At 38.5% G+C, this 18432-nt stretch overlaps 1 protein-coding gene across 7 annotated transcripts in view; it reads left to right on the forward strand.

Annotated features, from left to right (window-relative positions):
- pitpnm2 (phosphatidylinositol transfer protein, membrane-associated 2) overlaps positions 1–18432 on the forward strand; it is a 91288-nt gene that overhangs the window by 46151 nt on the left and 26705 nt on the right. For all 7 annotated transcript variants that reach the window (XM_079804983.1, XM_079804986.1, XM_079804985.1 and 4 more), the window contains exons 3-8: positions 8531–8745; positions 9541–9662; positions 11767–12000; positions 13301–13633; positions 15238–15333; positions 15414–15518. In XM_079804983.1, coding sequence (XP_079661109.1) covers positions 8531–8745; positions 9541–9662; positions 11767–12000; positions 13301–13633; positions 15238–15333; positions 15414–15518 — 1105 coding nt within the window. The remainder of the gene's footprint in view (positions 1–8530; positions 8746–9540; positions 9663–11766; positions 12001–13300; positions 13634–15237; positions 15334–15413; positions 15519–18432) is intronic.

Raw genomic sequence — 18432 nt, forward strand, 5'->3', positions numbered from 1 at the left:
ATCGAGCTGCATCTGAATGCGAGAGGCTCAGTGTGTTTCAGTACGAGAGTATCAATGTAATTTATCCAGCCGAGATGCGCATTTTAAGTATTTTAAGTATTGAACTTTGGTGTGTTACTCATCACTGATTCGTCAAATGATGAAAATCGTAAATGAATTGCACAAGCATGATCATTGTCTCTTTTGTGTGGTTTGCTTCACTATTGTGAGTTCATCTCATAGAGTGTAAACTCGACACAAGTGAAGGAAACCGCATCAAGGTTAAAACTATTGCACTGAAAAACTGGTTCTCAACTGGTGAGTTGTGACCCAAAATCAGGTCACAGGTCTGTCGTGATAGGGTCATGAAAACAATGCGCTGTTTGCAACAAATGCAACTGTGCTTGTTGAACATAAGCAGTTCATTATTATGTACTAATAAGTTGGGCTGCACGATTAATCAAAATAAAACCAAAATCCTAAAATGGCTTAGTGCGATTATCTAATTGCAATAACTGTGATTTGATTAAATAAATATATGCGTTGCATGTATCGGAGTAAAGCGCTGTGTTCTTACACGTGTGCAGCTCATTATCTGCTGGTGTTTCCAGCGGCTCGGTTCACAGTAAATGCTGCTCCACATCAACTCCATCTCTGCATCTGCTCTGAGTTTGGGTCAATTTAACGTGCATTTGGGATCGCAACAGGCGGTTTTCTACCAGGATAAAAGTTTGATGGTTTAAGGTTTGAAAATTAAGACAGTCGTTATGAAATTTGGCAAACAGATAGAGGACAGTCCGAACATTAATCACAACAATTTTGGTGTATCTAGCTCAATCCCTCTAGCGCCATCAGCTTTCCGAAGTGGCACTTACGTTTATGATAAAAACTTCTGAACCGTAAAAATCAAAATTTTCCGTCATGAAAAATGTTTTATCATACCTGCGTTCTATTCTCACCACTCAGATCATCTTCAGACCATGCTGGCAAAAAGGTCTTAAATGCTTTTTGATAAACCAATCCGTAGGCCTGTCACGATAACAAATTTAGCTGGACAAGAAATTGGCCAAGAAATTATTGCGATAAACAATAATATTGTCGTTCTGAGACCATTTTCATCTAAAATAATAATGATAATGGCATAATAATGCAGGTACACCTTTTCAAAGATCAATACACTTTTATTTCTAAAGACTATTTAACTCTGAAAACGGAAAGCATTTTAAATATCCACAATAAATGAACAAAACAACCAAAACAAAAAAAGCAATGGACTCTCAGTCTGTTAACAAAAAATGCACTTGAATAAACAGCTGGGAAAACTGCAACGGATGATTTGTGTTTTAGGTAGTGCTGGGAATCGATTAAAAAAACAACAACAACTAATTAATCAAATTTTTTCCTGTAATTAATTATGATTAGTATGTTTTAAATGTTTTGATATTGTAATCATTTCAATAAAAATTTCTCCAAATTAATGTAGAAACTATTTATTGACATCATATTTTAAATGTGTTTGTCATGTTTTTATGAATGAAGGCCAGTATCACTGATGTCTCTATGAAACATTAATGACATTACATTACAGTATAACTGAAAGCTACCAATTTCAACATTAATTAGTCTTTAAAAAAAACAACTTTTAATTTAAGTGAACTTAAAACAATCTTTACATAACCCCATTATAATAAATGTTATTTTTACCTGTGCCTTCCCTGTTAGACATATACAGAAATGTAATGGTTATCAAACACCTTTTTTAACTGCATAAATGATAAATGAAATATAGATGAATCATCATTAAAGCTACAATTTTCTCTGTTCCCGTTGTTCTTTGATGAACATTAATGACAGGCATCATCAGTGCTCCTGTCACTTTAAGAACGGCCGCTGACGAACATGACGCGGATCTAAAGCACTGTCGCATCTCATTTCCTCACAACTCTTTAAGTTCATTTAAGACGTTATTTAATTAATTTAAGACGCCTAATATGAGAATACTCAAAATTCTCTGTGTTGTTCATGAGCAAAAGAGAACTGGATGTGAGCAGGAGACTAACGTTAGTCTGTCAGTGTGTCGAGTGTGTGTGTGTGTGTCAGAGTGTCCCACACACACACACACACACACACACACAGACAGGACATTGACATACAGCGCGTTCTCTTGTGTCTTGTCACGCTTAGAAGCATTTACATGTATAAGAACGTGATCATATAATGTAACGCTCGGCAAAAATGGATATAAAAACGGACGCTGGAAATTATCGCGGCCAGAAAAATGATCGAGCTCATTTTTTTTTATCGTGCGATTAATTGATTTATTGACTATCGCGACAGGCCTACGAATCCGTTCTCAATTAATGCGTGAACGAATTAGATGAAGAGCATGCCAAAATGAACATGAGGCTTCATCTCCGCAGCGCTTTAGCAGAGACTAATCTTGGTAGCCTACATGTCATCACAAGCATGATCTGAGTGCTTAAATGCAGTGTTTTGGCACAGCGCCACCTACTGGTCAGAAGATGTGATTTTTTTAAAAATAAATCATAAAACTGGTCTCTATTGATTCAGAACAGCATACCCAGTCAAATTATACCCAATTTTCCCACATTGGCCATTTTGGGCTTCCGCCATTATGAATTTTGTAGTAAAATGCTGTTATTTACGCACGTATTAGCGTACCGTCATCGTGACCATGCTAAAAGTTTCTTGTCAATATTTATAATGAGATTTCAAAACATGCTTATAGCGTTTGATTCATTTTATGAAACTGGTCTTGATAGATTCCTCAAGTCATACCGAGAACAATTAGACTGGGTAAACCCAGCCCGATCTGTCGGCGATTTGATTTCGCCCTCAGCTCAGGCTGGAAACCTGTACATTGTTCTATCCTGCTTCTGTTACAAATCTGCGAGGACCAATCACAAACCGGCTTATCCCCCTGGCGGGTTTAACACAATGACGGATCGAGACGCGATGGATCGTTGGTCTGATTGGTTGAAGGACTATCCAATTGTGTACAGAGTCATTTGAACTATGCCCGTTGATCACGCCTCTTGCAATAGAAGACTCCCCAGACCAATGTTCAGTCTTAAATTATTGAGCTTGGTCTGGTGATAGCCAGACAAGAGAACAATGATACCAATTATGCAATATTATGCAATATGCAATATAAAAATTTAAATCTTTTTGTTAACTCCTAGACCGTTTGTCCAATTTTCTGATCATCTTCAGACCATGGCAGCAAAAAGTTATTAAAAGTTTTTTGATTGACCAAACCATTCTCGAATAAAGCATCAACTAAATTGATGGCATGATGCCAAGCTGATCGTGAGGCTGTAACTCTGCAACGCTTAGGCATATTGAAACCAAACTCGCGTGTCATTGTCACCACACTGACCAGACCACACTATAATAATTTGATAATATCGCTACCTATTGGTCAAAAATGATAAGCAATTAAATCGTATTACTTGTAATAGTATTAATGATTTCTAAGCCATTTTGAATAAAATAATCTAAAAGGTTTTTTAATGACTCATAGTTGCAGTTGACCTGATGCTCCCCGCCATGCTTGCATGACTCATTTGTGTATTTTTGTGCTTGGCCCTATATTTGTAACTATTGTTATTATTATTTTATAGCCATATTGATATAAAATCACAAAACAAATTGTGCAGTCATACAAACAAGCACAGCAAACCTGGACTGTTTTTTTATTTATTTATTTCATTTTTAATTCCAATTCTTATGAGAAAAAAATGGGATATTTTTTTCCTCCAAATCGTGCAGCCCTATCTCATGTTTGGTTTTAAGGACAATTTTGTTACTTTTTGTACAGTTTTGGTAACGATTTTGGTGCTAAATCAAAATCACTTGACAAGCACCACTGTAAAGTATGGATACAAAATCATGGGAGAAAACATTGCAATGTAATTGTACTGCACAGCCTTATGGTGTCAATACCACACTTTTCTAAGGTGTGTGTGTGTGTGTGTGTGTACGAGGGATTGATTGTAGCGAGTGCGGGGCCTGATGTCATCTGTCAGCACCATAATGAAGTGCTGGCGACTCCACGCTGGGAGGATGAGCAAAAACAGATACCGCAGCCCAGCGCTTCTGCCGCCCGTTCCCTCTCCCACCTGCCATTTGTCTGTCTGTCCCCACCTCCAGCTGCTGACAGCTCACCTAGAGGACATGATTGGTCCGTTTCTTCCTGCTCTGCACATGTGAGCTACAACCTGCAGATGCCACGGATGGGCTCCAGCTTCGCATGCATTATGTGGAATGTGTTGGTCTGCAAGTTTGACAGAAAGTGAGAGAAGCAGCTGTCTGACATTGAGATATGCACAGCCGCTATCCCCTTGCTGGCACGGGCCTGTGCTTTTAAAATGGAAATATATTACTCGCCACGTATCCAGCGATTGAGGACGAATTAAAAAACCCTGAAACTGAGAGGCCAAGAGCGATCGTTTCTCAGGCGTCAGACAGTTTGGCACTTGCTGAGCACGGACCAATGTTGCACCTGTAAGCAGTTTACAGAGCTTTCTGCTGCTTGTGTTTCCTCATCTTGTGCCAGTCAGGCTTGTTTGAAATTCAGGATCGAAGAATATATGAATATATATATATATATATATATATATATATATATATATATATATATATATATATATATATATATATATATATATATATATATATATATATATATATATATATATATATATATATATATATATATATATATATATATATATATATATATATATATATATATATATATATATATATATATATATTCTATGAAGATCTGCCAGTTAGGTTATAAAGACATACCAGCAGCTTCTAGAGTAATACTGTTGCCTTGTCTTCTATCTTTAGACTATGTTGATATTCAGTGCCCATGTGGTCGTCTCATGAGAGCACTTGGATGAAATGAAAATGGCAACTTTCTTCATCTCAGGAACAAACTTCACCTTAATGAAACTCTAAGCGGTGTCGACTTTTAATCACCCTGCTATCATCTTGATAATGCAGAGTCACGGCTGATGGGATCTGTGTGGCCATCTGCCCAGTGACTGTGCCAGCTCCACTGGCCTGTCATCATCCGTCTTTTTATTTAAATAGAGGACGCATTACAATGACATAATTACACCTACATTCATGTCAATTAGTTCAAATAGAAATGTAATAAAATGCTGTACAGAATTAAAACTGATGTTTGACACTGTCGTCCAACTCTTATGTATTCACTTTCAGGGGGACAATTTTAAGGGGAGACACTCTCCTTCCCTGGGCCTGTCAACTATGGTCGAACTTGTCCTTGATGGCTTCATAAGTATCTTGATATGCCTTTAGTCACCGGAAGCGTCCAACTACCTTCATATGACCTCCCCAATCGTGGCAGATATGATGGCATGTGTCACCCTGACTGGCACAGTGGGCCTTCTCCCAAAATTCACAGCTCCGGAGCCTTGCCAAGACTGAACCCTATTTTTACGGTTCTGTTTGCTGGAACTCCCAGTGAGACTTGGCTTATCTTACTGACACAAAGCTGAAGGTGTGGCGTTCCTTGATTGGCCAACACCAGTAGCGCTGAGCATGTAATTGACTTATGTTGGGTTGGAGTCAAATCTGTTTTGGGATGGATTGCCACCTTCCATTTACGCTGAGTTTCGAGTGATCTAAGAGGTTTTAAGATTGAAGCTTAGGTTAATATTATCGATTTAACTGCACTGACACTATTAGATGAGAACTAAATTGAGCTGGATAATGACACTAACACTAATGCACTGATCATGATTTTTCATGGACGATTCCGATTTTTTTACAAGCAAATTTATTTGTTAATTATTTGCTCTATAACAGGTAAACTGGCCTTAAACCAAAAATATCTGTAGCTATTCGAAAAAACAGACAACCTCTGCATTCTAATCACGATCCAAACAAAGGTTCGACACTCATATAGTATGAGCAGTTGCTTTTGATTTGAATTAGATTGTATAATTTCAAGATTTAAAGCAAAAACAGAATGGAATTATGCTACATAAGACTAGCCTGGCGTCGTCATACTCAAATTCTAGTCAGAATATGAGTCTGATACTCCTCCATTGGGCTGTGATTATGAGGCGTGTTTCAACCGAACCAGGTACTTACCAACACCATCATCATTTTTGAGAGAAATAGTAAAAAGGTGAACGAGCGCATATACGAACAAGTTCTCTGTTTAGGATTAGAACGAATTCAACCCAAGCGCTCTCTGGTGACGTGGATGATTACGTTACTGTTGATCGTCTGTCCATCATCGTATAAAGCCTGCCCTGACAATTTGATTGGTCCGAACAGCTCTGGTTCAAGCAACGGATCAAGTCCAGACCGAACTTCCCGACCTCAAATGTTGTGGGCGGGGCTAAGTTTGGCTGGCATCCAGGCTAACATAAGACGCACCTGCACAAAACAAAAACAGCAGACGGACTGAATGTAAATGCAAATTCACTCTCTGACAGTAGATGACGCTTATCATACAGCAGTGGTTTCTTTGATTACCGCTGGAAAAGGAAATGCCATTTTTCTTTCAGAGATGCATTCATATAAACCCCCACCCCAATTCAATAATTATATTTCTCTTCCTATATTTTGAGCGTTGTGAGCAGTGAGTTTGCTGTGCCTGGTACAGTGTTTGCTCTGCTGGCGCTTCTGTGTTCTCTTCTTTGCATCCGTCTTCAGTGTATCCCGTCTCTGGCCTGTGTTAACATCCTGTTGCTAGACTTCATAATATTTACACACAAATCGCATTTTGGGAAATTGTGCAATTCTGGAAAAAATAAAACTAAAACATGTGTTTGGCAGGGCCGTAACCAGTGTTGGGGAAAGTTACTTTGAAAAGTAATGCATTACAATATTGCGTTACTCCCTTAAAAAGTAACTAATTGAGTTACTTAGTTACTTTTTAAGAAAAGTAATGCGTTACGTTACTTTTGCGTTACTTTTTCTCACCTGGGCAGGGCTTGTTTTTTTGTTTTGTTTTTTAATAGCAAAAAAAGTTATATTTTTGTGAAAATGTAAAGACCTCTTTATACCAAAATTGAAATAATAAGCCTCAGGCTGAGGTAAAGATGTGCTGCCATTCTGGATAATGGAAGAGTAGAACGCAGGAGCGAAAAAGTTTTACCAATAAAAACAAAAAATCTAGTAATATTTGCTCATGGTTTAACTGAATCATCGAAGGTAAGTAGCAAGACATTGGTCAATAAAGGTAGATTAAATGTATAAAAATATTTGTTATATTTAACATTTATATATTTGAGGTTTGCATAGTATTCTGATTTTGCATTTGACTGATTTTATTCATTTTAAGGAGTACTGAATCTTTATTGTGCAAGTGAGATGAATAAATGCTCACATTTAGTCTAGAACTACAATAACACATTTACACACAACGCTTCTACACTTACTCTCAATTTTTCTCAACATGGGGGCAGGAGAGCTGTCAGTCAAATAAATGTGAAAATGTAACTTGAGTTACTTTTTTCAAAAAGTAACTCAGATGTTTTGTTGTAAATTTGAAAAGTAATGCGTTACTTTACTAGTTACTTGAAAAAGTAATATTATTACGTAACTCAAGTTACTTGTAATGCGTTACCCCCAACACTGGCCGTAACCACCATAGACACTGGGGGGGACAAGTATTTGAAATTCTTGCACTGCTCTCCTGCACTCTATTACGCAGTGCTCTGTATGTAGGATGACAAAAAGGTTTAAAAGTTACATTTTTAGTCTGATCTGCCTCAGGTTTAATGGCGCTCGTCAATGTCAAAATGATTGAGATGGCCAATCAAATCAAAGTAGGCGGGTTTAGATTCTCTTTTGGTTCGTTCACGGTCTTCACACAGACGAGCGTGTCAGTCTATCGCTGAATGCCATTGCGGGGACTCTATTCTTTCCGGTGAAATCACAAAACAAAATGCACACAAACGTGTCCATGCTCTTAATATACAATCATTAATACATCTTTGATTTTAATTAAGAACAAAAAAAACTATATTAGAGCAGATTAGAACCCGGAACCTTTGATATGGTTTACAGAAATTCTACCACCAGACCACAAAGGAATTTGATCTATGTTTTTATTCACTAACGGGAAGAATCTCCAGACTAACTATATATTTGACGCAAATTAATGCAAATATTATTTGCAAATTTGATTATTTCCCAACTAGAATTAGACCTAGAATTTCGTTCAATGTTACGGCCTTGGTGTTTGGAGCAAAAACTGGCCAGTTCCGATTTATGGCAGGTCAACCGGTGCATATCCAACAATAACTTTGCAACATTGACACTGTTATTGAACTGACTTGAGCAGAATAATGACACTATTGTCTTCTGTAGAGCTTCATATGGCTGAATGGATCCTGTTCCATAATTGATGAGGTTTACAATATTAACACTGTTGTTTTCCTGTTTGTTTCAAAACAATCTGTATTGTATAAAGCGCTATATTGACTTGACTTCATTATAATTCCAGTCCACTCTGACCTTTCCCTCCCTGCAGAAAAAGAGTCGTGAAGAGAGCGAAGGCGAGGGCAGCGGGGTGGAGATCCTGGAGAACCGACCCTACACAGATGGCCCAGGCGGCTCTGGTCAATACACTCATAAGGTTTACCACATTGGCCAACACATCCCTAGCTGGTTCCGCTCCATCTTGCCAAAAGCCGCGCTTCGTGTGGAAGAGGAATCCTGGAACGCCTACCCATACACCCGTACACGGTGAGCGCCATAGCTCCTAATAATATAACCCTCTGGCTCTTTTTCAAGAGTACTTTTCAAGAGGCCTTTTTGTTCTGGTCTTGAAGTCAACATGAAATCAAAATAGATCTATGTTTACTTTCTTAAAGAGGCCATATTATGCTTTTTCAAAGTCTTGATTGTTTTTGGGTCTAGTAGAACATGTTTTCATGCTTGATTGTTCAAAAAACACATTATTTTCCCCATATTCTCCATTGTTGCAGCTCCTCTCTTCCCAGTCTGTCAGTAACATTCTATTTAGTTCTTGTCTCAATGAAGCCCCTCCTTCCAAAAAGCGCATGTTCGAGCATGTTTGGTAAAAATGTCCTGCCTCTTGCCGTAACCGCGAGTTTCAACACACTACTAACGCAACTCAATCAGGCCTCGCCTCTTTTTCTGCATATACCTTGAGGGATATTCCTTCCCGAAAGAAAACTCAAGACTACAATGGAGGCGTTTCAGGGAGTACAGAAACTGTGACACTGATATAGAGGATAACTGCCACTGTGCTTTGGAAATTTGCAGTAATAGGACCCCTTTAAAGCATCTTTCTGGTCTTATGGTAAATGTTGCAACGATGCACGTTATTCCATGAACAGAGTTTCACATTGAGTGCAGTTTAGGGATGAACTTCCACTGCAATAAATGTGTATCTGTTACCTAATGAAGGGGTCATGGTAGTTATAGACAACGCCTGTGCGAAGAGGGGATAACCTTGCATGAACACTGATATGATGAAATGACATCAGAGTTAATCTCTCCTTGCCTGTCCTGCAGCTACACGTGTCCTTTCGTCGAAAAGTTTTCCATCGATATCGAGACGTACTACAAGCCGGACACGGGTTGCCAGAATGATGTCTTCAACATGTCCTCGGCCGAAAGGAGACAACGGGATATAGGTACTGTTGCACTTTCTTTATTTTCATTCAGCATGCATGCTTGATGCATACATTTAATTGATGCCTTTGACAGTTTTTGAAGTGCAAAACCACAACTGAGCATCTAGAACAAAAGTCGTTTCCAAGAAGTCCAGTCAATACTTAGCTTGCTTTTTACCACGTGAGCATTGCCTGCTTCTCAAGCAATTCAGCAGAAGGAGCTCTCGAGTCATGCCTCAGTGTTTACGATGCAGACAGCGTGCCGCTTCATTGACATAGTACCATGCTGCTGCTGGGTAGCGTGCCACTGCACGAGAGCCCCGCTGCACTCTGGGACAGGTGCTGGAGGCTTTCTGAGCCGAACATAGACAGACGCAGGCACTGCAGGGGGAAGCGCCCTGTGAATGCTGTTACATAACTCCGTTCCTGACTGAAAACATGCACCTTTGTCAGTGTGCTGTAGAGACACCTAGAGGCCGTCTGCCAACATGGCAGTCTGCAAACAGGAAACAACCCAAGATCAGCAACTGTGAATAATGGAAGACCTACAACGTTAGGTTAAGACATGAAAGATTAGAGATCTGAATTAAGAGTTGTTCTTTGAGAAAAGGCAAGTGAATAATCAAAAAAAAGAGTAAAAATGTAATGATTATGAGATTACACTAAATGATTCCGGTTCCTTAAAAATGTCATTAGTAATTGTTTTAGTATTTTTGAAGTATTTACTTCCGCTGTCAAAAATGGATCCTAATGTATGTGTGTGTGTATGTACACATGTATATGTACTGCATACAAGGTTCCTACGCAATTTGGAAAAGTATGGAGTTTGATTTGAGTAATTTCCAAGTCTGGAAAAGTATGGAAAAAAAGGAAGCAGAGTATGGAAAAATATTTGCATTTCCAGACTGTTGCCCCGATAAATAGAAAAGCTGTTTAGTGATTCCTGGTTCAAGGTCCAAATTTTCATTATGCAAAAATGCAGGTTATAAGCGTTTTGGGTTTCTTCTCAAGATATTCTTAGCACTGTATTACAGAACCTCTAATAGGAACGTTGCAAAAATAAAAATATGAGTCACCTATTGCACCATCAGCCCATTTCAGTGTGGTTTCTTGGCCACCACAGAGTGTGTTAATACAGAGCTAAGGCTTTGAAATATGACACACTGCCCTAATGAAAGCCACATTTTTAACCCCCCCCCCCCCCTTTTTTTTTATTTTTTATATAGTAACAGTCTTTTTCATAGACCCTTAAACTTGGCAAATAGGACAATGCACTCAGCCGTATTGTCCCATCAGCCCATTTCGTGTCATGGTTTCTCCGCCACCACAGAGGATGCGTTAAATTGGACATTAGGCCTTGATATTAGAGGTACTATCCTAAGGAAAGCCACATTTTGAGCAAATAGATCTCTATTAATTCATGTGCTTCCATGCTCTCGTTTTCTTCATAGTAAGATGGCAGTGACACACAAAGGAACTTTGTTATAGTATATAGTTATAGTATATATAAAACTAGAAATTGTAATGCGCATGCACGCAAAAAATTCCTGTGCGCATGTGAATAGTTTCTCGAGGGCACGAAAAGTTTCTCTTGTGCATGCAAAAGTCTACTTTTTTTCTCTGTATGTTGTCACTTCAAGCAAATCAATGAACAAACCCCTGAGAAAATGGAATATTTACAGATGACTGTACTATATACCAAATATTAAGCTGAAAATAATGCTGTATTAACCAATGATGTTAAATATGTGGAAATTTCAGTCTGGAAAAGTATGGAATTTTGAAATGAAAAATGTGTAGGAAACCTGTGCATAAAAAAAACACTTATTTTTTTCTGACAAAAGTAATGACCTTTTTTAAAATGGAACAACCCACTTCCGAATGTTAAATAAGAGAAAGACTTTATGACACATAAGACAAACAGATAAACTAGGTTTTACGGCCTCAGATAACACAAGGTTCATGTTATTACCTTTCAGAAGGTTCAATAAAATCTGTGTGATGAACTGATTTGGTTTGCATTAAAGGATTAAATATAACCCCCGATTTACCATTTGTGCCTTGTTCATCCCCCACCCCACCCCCAAAAAATACAGTCTCTAATGGAAGCAATTGTCTTTCACAGATCCTATCGATATTGTGAAAGATTTCATTGCCGCTCACGAGTACCTTGCAGAAGAGGACCCTAAACTCTACAAGTCTTATAAAACCCAGCGGGGTCCCCTGTCTGATGACTGGATCGCGGAAATCAACAACAACCCAGGCAATATGCCCGTCATGTGCGCTTACAAGTTGTGTAAAGTGGAGTTTCGATACTGGGGCATGCAGTCAAAGATTGAGCGCTTCATTCATGATGTGGGTAAGTGTACGGAAATGTTCAGACTCCTTGGGATTCTGGGTAATTTTATATAATGGACACACACATATATATAAAGTGTATATATAATATAATATTATATATATATAGATTAAACCAGTTAATTTATTATCAACTTAGAACCAGTACCAGTTAGTGATGTCCTCTACCATATGTTATTAGCACTGAGAGGACATTTGTCTCTCCAATAATTCTATATGAGTCAGCTGATCCATCTGTTGCATATGTGCGTGAATTGATGCTAGGTAACATCCTGCTATCGTTGTGCGTGGGTGGGCAGCAGGTGTCAAGCGTTTTTGTCAGGAAAAAAGCCCTTAATCATTAACCTGCACTTAATGAAAACGAGATTGATGCAGTGCGGATCCAGTGAAAATCAACGATTGGTGAACTACATCAGGGCAGAATTAATTTCCTTTCCATGTGCCGTTTGCTTGCCGCTTCATCTTTTTTATTACTTCGATATCGGCTTGTTTATTGGCTCCTTTCTCTGATCATTTGCAAGCGGACTGTTGTTTCCCTCATTTGCGAAGTCTTTAACTTCTTTGGCTGATTTCCTTTTATTTTTGTCAATTTTTCCTCGCTGTTTCCTGGCCGCTGTGAAAACTATTTAGTTTGCACGTCTCTTCATTACTGAGTTCAATTATCTGAAAGACTGGTTAACTGCATCTTTGACACATCTTAATCAATCGAGGAAATCGCGCAAGGAAATGAGCCAAACCACACCTCAACCCCAAATGTTGAGCGATCTCGTGTGCAGACTCATCAGTCAAGCAGGCTTATTATAGGTAACTAAAGCTAAAACTAAATCCATAAAAAACATTTTCATTATTTGAAATAAAGTAAACATGACCTGATATAAGAGTTAAGTTGACGTCCTAAAGTAACTAAACGCATAAACAGTCTCTTTGGTTGATAGCAGTGTTGAGAAACGTTATTTTTAAAAGTAACTCGTTGCTTGTACTGTATAAATGTTTCTAATTATGTTACTTTTTAAAAGGTTTTACATTTTCACTCCATCTTGTCTGAGACTCTCTTTCAGAACAGAAGTGCTGTGCACATTTAAATACATTCCAAACATTTTAACGTTATCAACCACATAGCATTGGGATGCTGACTTTTGCATGGGAAACTGTACTCTCATTATCTTCAGAAGATATAAAAAAATGAACATGAAAATGAACAAAGTGAACATCCCCCCCCCCCAAACTAGTTTGCATGCAGTGACTATGGAAACTTAACCTGTGCTAACTTAAGAATTAATCTCACATCATCTTCCCATCAGGGCTGAGGAAGGTGATGGTACGCGCTCATCGACAGGCCTGGTGTTGGCAGGATGAGTGGTACGGTCTGACCATGGAGGACATCCGACTACTGGAGCTGGAGACCCAGCTGGCCCTGCAGCAGAAGATGGCACAGTACAGCTGCAACGAGGAAGGCGGCGAGAACAACGGCGCCATCACCAGCCCTGAGAAAGAGCTCGAAGCCAGGGAGGCCAACAGCTCCAATGAAGCGGACGGGACGACGAGGACCATAGGGGACACGCTGCAGGCGCGAGGAGAGCTGACCAAGCAGTGGTCCACCTCTTCCAGGTCTTCACGTTCCTCCAAGAGGGGCGGTAAGTTCACATCGCATTTCATGTGAAATTGACCAAAACAGAATTACTCAAGAAGGACATGTTCCTGGATAAACATCCGTTGTTGGCCTGGAACAACTATACTTTGAGGGGAATTATTGGTTCATGTCTCACTTTCAGATTTTTTCTGACAAAAACGTCAAAGTTCCTCTGTTTATATAACTATACTTTGAAAATGCATGGTGATCACAAGCTGTTAAACTCAGCTTAATGATACAGTGCCGGTTAAATGTTTGGAAACATGACTATTTTTAATGTTTTTGAAAGAAGTCACTTATGCTTATCAAGGTTGCATTTATTTGATCAAAAATATAGAAAAAACTGTAATATTGTGAAATATTGTTACAATTTTAAATAATCGTTTTCTATTTTAATTCAAATTTAATTTATTTCTGTGATGCAAAGCAGAATTTTCAGCATCATTACTCCAGTCTTCAGTGTCACATGATCCTTCAGAAATCATTTTAATATGATATTCGGTTATTATCAATGTTGGAAACAGTTGTGCTGCTTAATATTTTTTTGGAACTTGTGATACTGTTTTTTAGGATTTATCGATGAATAAAAAGTTAAAAAGAACAGCATTTATTCAAAATAGAAATATTTTCTAACAATATAAATGTTAACTATCACTTTATCAATTTATCACATCTTTGCTGAATAAAAGTATTAATTTCTTCAAAAAAAAAAAAGATTGACCCCAAACTTTTGAACGGTGTATATTTTTACAAAAGATTTCTATTTTCAATAAAAGCCGTTATTTTTTTAACTTTTTATTAATCAAAGAATCCTGAAAAAGGGTTATAAAAAATATTAAGCGGCACAACGGTTTCCAACATTGATAATAAATCAGCATATTAGAATGATTTCTGAAGGATCATGTGACACTGAAGACTGGAGTAAATCACAGGAATACATTACATTTGAAAGTATATTCAAATATAAAACCATTATTTAAAATTTTAATAATATTTCAGAATATTACAGTTTTTTTCTTGTTTGGCTATCACCAGACCAAGCTCAATCTTTTAAGACTGAACATTGGTCTGGGGAGTCTGCTCTGTATTTTCTACTGCAAGAGGCGTGAACAACGGGCATAGTTCAAATGACTCTGTACGCAATTGGATAGTCCTTCAATCAGACCAACGATCCATCGCTTCTCTATCCGTCATTGTGTTAAACCCGCCAATAGCGCGCCAGCTGGATAAGCCGGCTTGTGATTGGTCCCCGCAAATTTGTAACAGAAGCAGGATAGAAATATGTACAGGTTTCCAGCCTGAGCTGCAGGGTGAAATCAAATCGCTGGCAGATCAGGGCTGGGTTTACCCAGTCTATTTTTTTTTCTGTATTTTTGATCAAATAAATGCATGTGCATAAGAGACTTCTTTCAACAACATTAAAAATAGTAATGTTTCCAAACTATATATATATATACATACACATACACATACACATACACATATAAATATATAAATTACAGTAGTTGTATAATTAGGTGTTTTTTTTCAGGGGGATGTATCATATTTAGCATTGGTACATGGAACTAATATGATTTCTCATTTTTCTTTAATGTATCTTGTGTGCAGGAAGCCCTTCACGCCACAGCATTTCTGAATGGCGCATGCAGAGCATCGCCAGAGACTCGGAGGACAGCACAGATGACGAGTTCTTTGATGCTCACGGTAATGCAGGTTTGATCCTCAGTTTAAAAGGTGCTCTTGACAATCTGTTATTTACTAAAATCTGAATCCTTGTTCCTCAGAGGACTTCTCTGACAACGAGGAGATCTTTTCCAAGGAGATCACCAAGTGGAGCTCCAACGATATGATGGATAAAATGGAGACAGCAGAGTCAGAGGAATCTCAGGGTACGCGAGGGATTATCTTCACCCATCTGACACGCTCTAGGATTGCAGGGTGGTATTTCAGGCGGGTGATGCAAAGCATTTCTTCCAATGCTTTGGTTTAGTAATGGCTAAGCCGAGCCCACTGGAAGGAGTTTTTTCCATTCATCCGCCAAATACAGAGATTTTCACATCTTTAATAGGATTAGCTGTAAAGGAGCCCCATTGAGTCTGAGGAGGTTAGGGTGTGTGTCAAACAGTGTGAGATTATGGAACACTTAATTACACAGAATTCCATGCTGTTTGCGAGACGGATCTCACTGCTTGCTGGACTCGCGGGCCGTGGAGGTTTTTACACTCATCAAACCCATGTTCAAATGAAAGTCTAACACTAGGTTTCTTTTGATAGTAACAATAATACTAGATTTCTAAAAAAAATTATATTAATCATATACAAATATATTTGATAATATTAAATTGAATTATTATTATAATTTAATATTTAAATTTAATACTATGTTAATTTAATAATATATTAATTAGTTTTAATTTTTTAATATATATATATATATATATATATATATATATATATATATATATATATATATATATATATATATATATATATATATATATATATATATATATATATATATATATAATGAAAACTAATTAATATATTATTAAATTAACATAGTATTAAATTTAAGTATTAAATTATATTTATTATATATACGTATTTTATATATATATATATTAGGCTTGCTACGATAGTCGGTGTTGCCGGTGTTACCGGTGTTCAGACTCAACACCGCTTACATCACTTGCCCACCGTGGCACCGCCTCACCGTCGTTTTTTTTTTTTTTTTATCCTAATAAAATAATTTAGTTCAGTTAGAGAACAGACAATACAAATTAAAACTGAATGTGTCTGCTTAATAAAGCATGACCCGACCGTGAGTCTCGGCAGGAGTCATTCATCAGATTTTATTCATCATAGAGTGAGGAGCTGACTGAGATGGTCGCGGAAGATTTGGTTTCAAAGCGAAACGTAAAAGCGCCTATTTAAGGGAGTTTGTCATTTGTTTTGTTGTTGTGTTTTTCATATAAAATAATAGGCTAATGAACCCACAATTCAAGCAACCCGCTAATTCAAAACCGAACGTAAAATGTGCACGGCCGCACAGAGCGTGCATTGTTTCCTTTGAGTCCGACACTCTGAGATGACGCAATTTTTGCCGCACGCACCCTCGCGCTCGTTCGTTCGGACCATGATGCGGACGCGTCGAGTATAAACAAGGGTTCACGGACGAATTGTCATTCATTCATGGTGTGCGTCTCACACATAGACCGATCAATGCCTGATCAGTGCCCTGACTACCAGGGAACTGTTGAGACGCACCCATGGCCTCACAGAGCACGCATTTACGGACGAACTTCATTCATGGCCTCACAGAGCACGCATTTACGGACGAACTTCATTCATGGCCTCACAGAGCGCGCATTTACGGATGAACTTCATTCATGGCCTCACAGAGCGCGCATTTACGGATGAACTTCATTCATGGCCTCACAGAGCGCGCATTTACGAATGAACTTCATTCATGGCCTCACAGAGCGCGCATTTACGGACGAACTTCATTCATGGCCTCACAGAGCGCGCATTTACGGACGAACTTCATTCATGGCCTCACAGAGCGCGCATTTACGGACGAACTTCATTCATGGCCTCACAGAGCGCGCATTTACGGACGAACTTCATTCATGGCCTCACAGAGCGCGCATTTACGGACGAACTTCATTCATGGCCTCACAGAGCGCGCATTTACGGATGAACTTCATTCATGGCCTCACAGAGCGCGCATTTACGGACGAACTTCATTCATGGCCTCACAGAGCGCGCATTTACGGATGAACTTCATTCATGGCCTCACAGAGCGCGCATTTACGAATGAACTTCATTCATGGCCTCACAGAGCGCGCATTTACGGATGAACTTCATTCATGGCCTCACAGAGCGCGCATTTACAGATGAACTTCATTCATGGTCTCACAGAGCGCGCATTTACAGACGAGCTGTCATTCACGGTGTGTGCGCGCACTGGTGCGTTTTCAGTTCAGTTTTCAGTTGCGGTCGTGTATGTTACTTTCGGTTAGATGGAATTAGTGATTTACAAGCCCCCGCCGGTGATACCGGTGTTGTCACACGTCGATTAACCGGTGGGAAAATTTCCTCACCGTCACATCCCTAATATATATATATATATATATACACACACACACAGTACCGGTCAAAAGTTTGGAAACATTACTATTTTTAAAGGCATCATGAATTGAGAAATCAACTTTTCATCCAGCCTTTGATATATAAAAGTTCATCGTGATATAAGAATATCCTGTAAGTTTCAGTGCTGAAAACTTCCTTGTTAGTCAAAGAAAAGCTTTTATTGACACCAGGCCCAGCAAACGCTCGATCTCAGAATGTTCCAAGCTGTGACGTCAGCGTGTGGTATAACACAGCCTCAACAGAAGAAGAAGAACGCCTGATTCTGTAGCCCCGCCCACCGATTTGTGTATGGCATGTTATAGATAAATAACACAGGCCGGAGCTAAACGGATCGAACTTCCAAGCAATAAACATACCGCATAAACTTAATTCGATTCCAATATTATGACTGCATGGATGAACTTTATTTTTAATGAATATCCAGCTCACGTGGGGAAGATATTGCGCGTTTGTTCCTTCATTTCACCGCGGATTCGTTTGTAAACAAGAGCCTGAATTTGCAAAAAGAATGAGATTAAATGAATGAATGAAGCAACACACTTGTGTGAGTAAAACATGTTTTTTATATGTGATAGTTTTGCATTGTTACAGAGCATTTGATATCTATTGATTATGTGTCTAACTGAACATAACTTAGCACGCTGTCACAGG

This window comes from Gobio gobio (assembly GCF_949357685.1).
Source record: "Gobio gobio genome assembly, chromosome: 22".
NCBI classification, from domain to species: Eukaryota; Metazoa; Chordata; class Actinopteri; order Cypriniformes; family Gobionidae; genus Gobio; species Gobio gobio.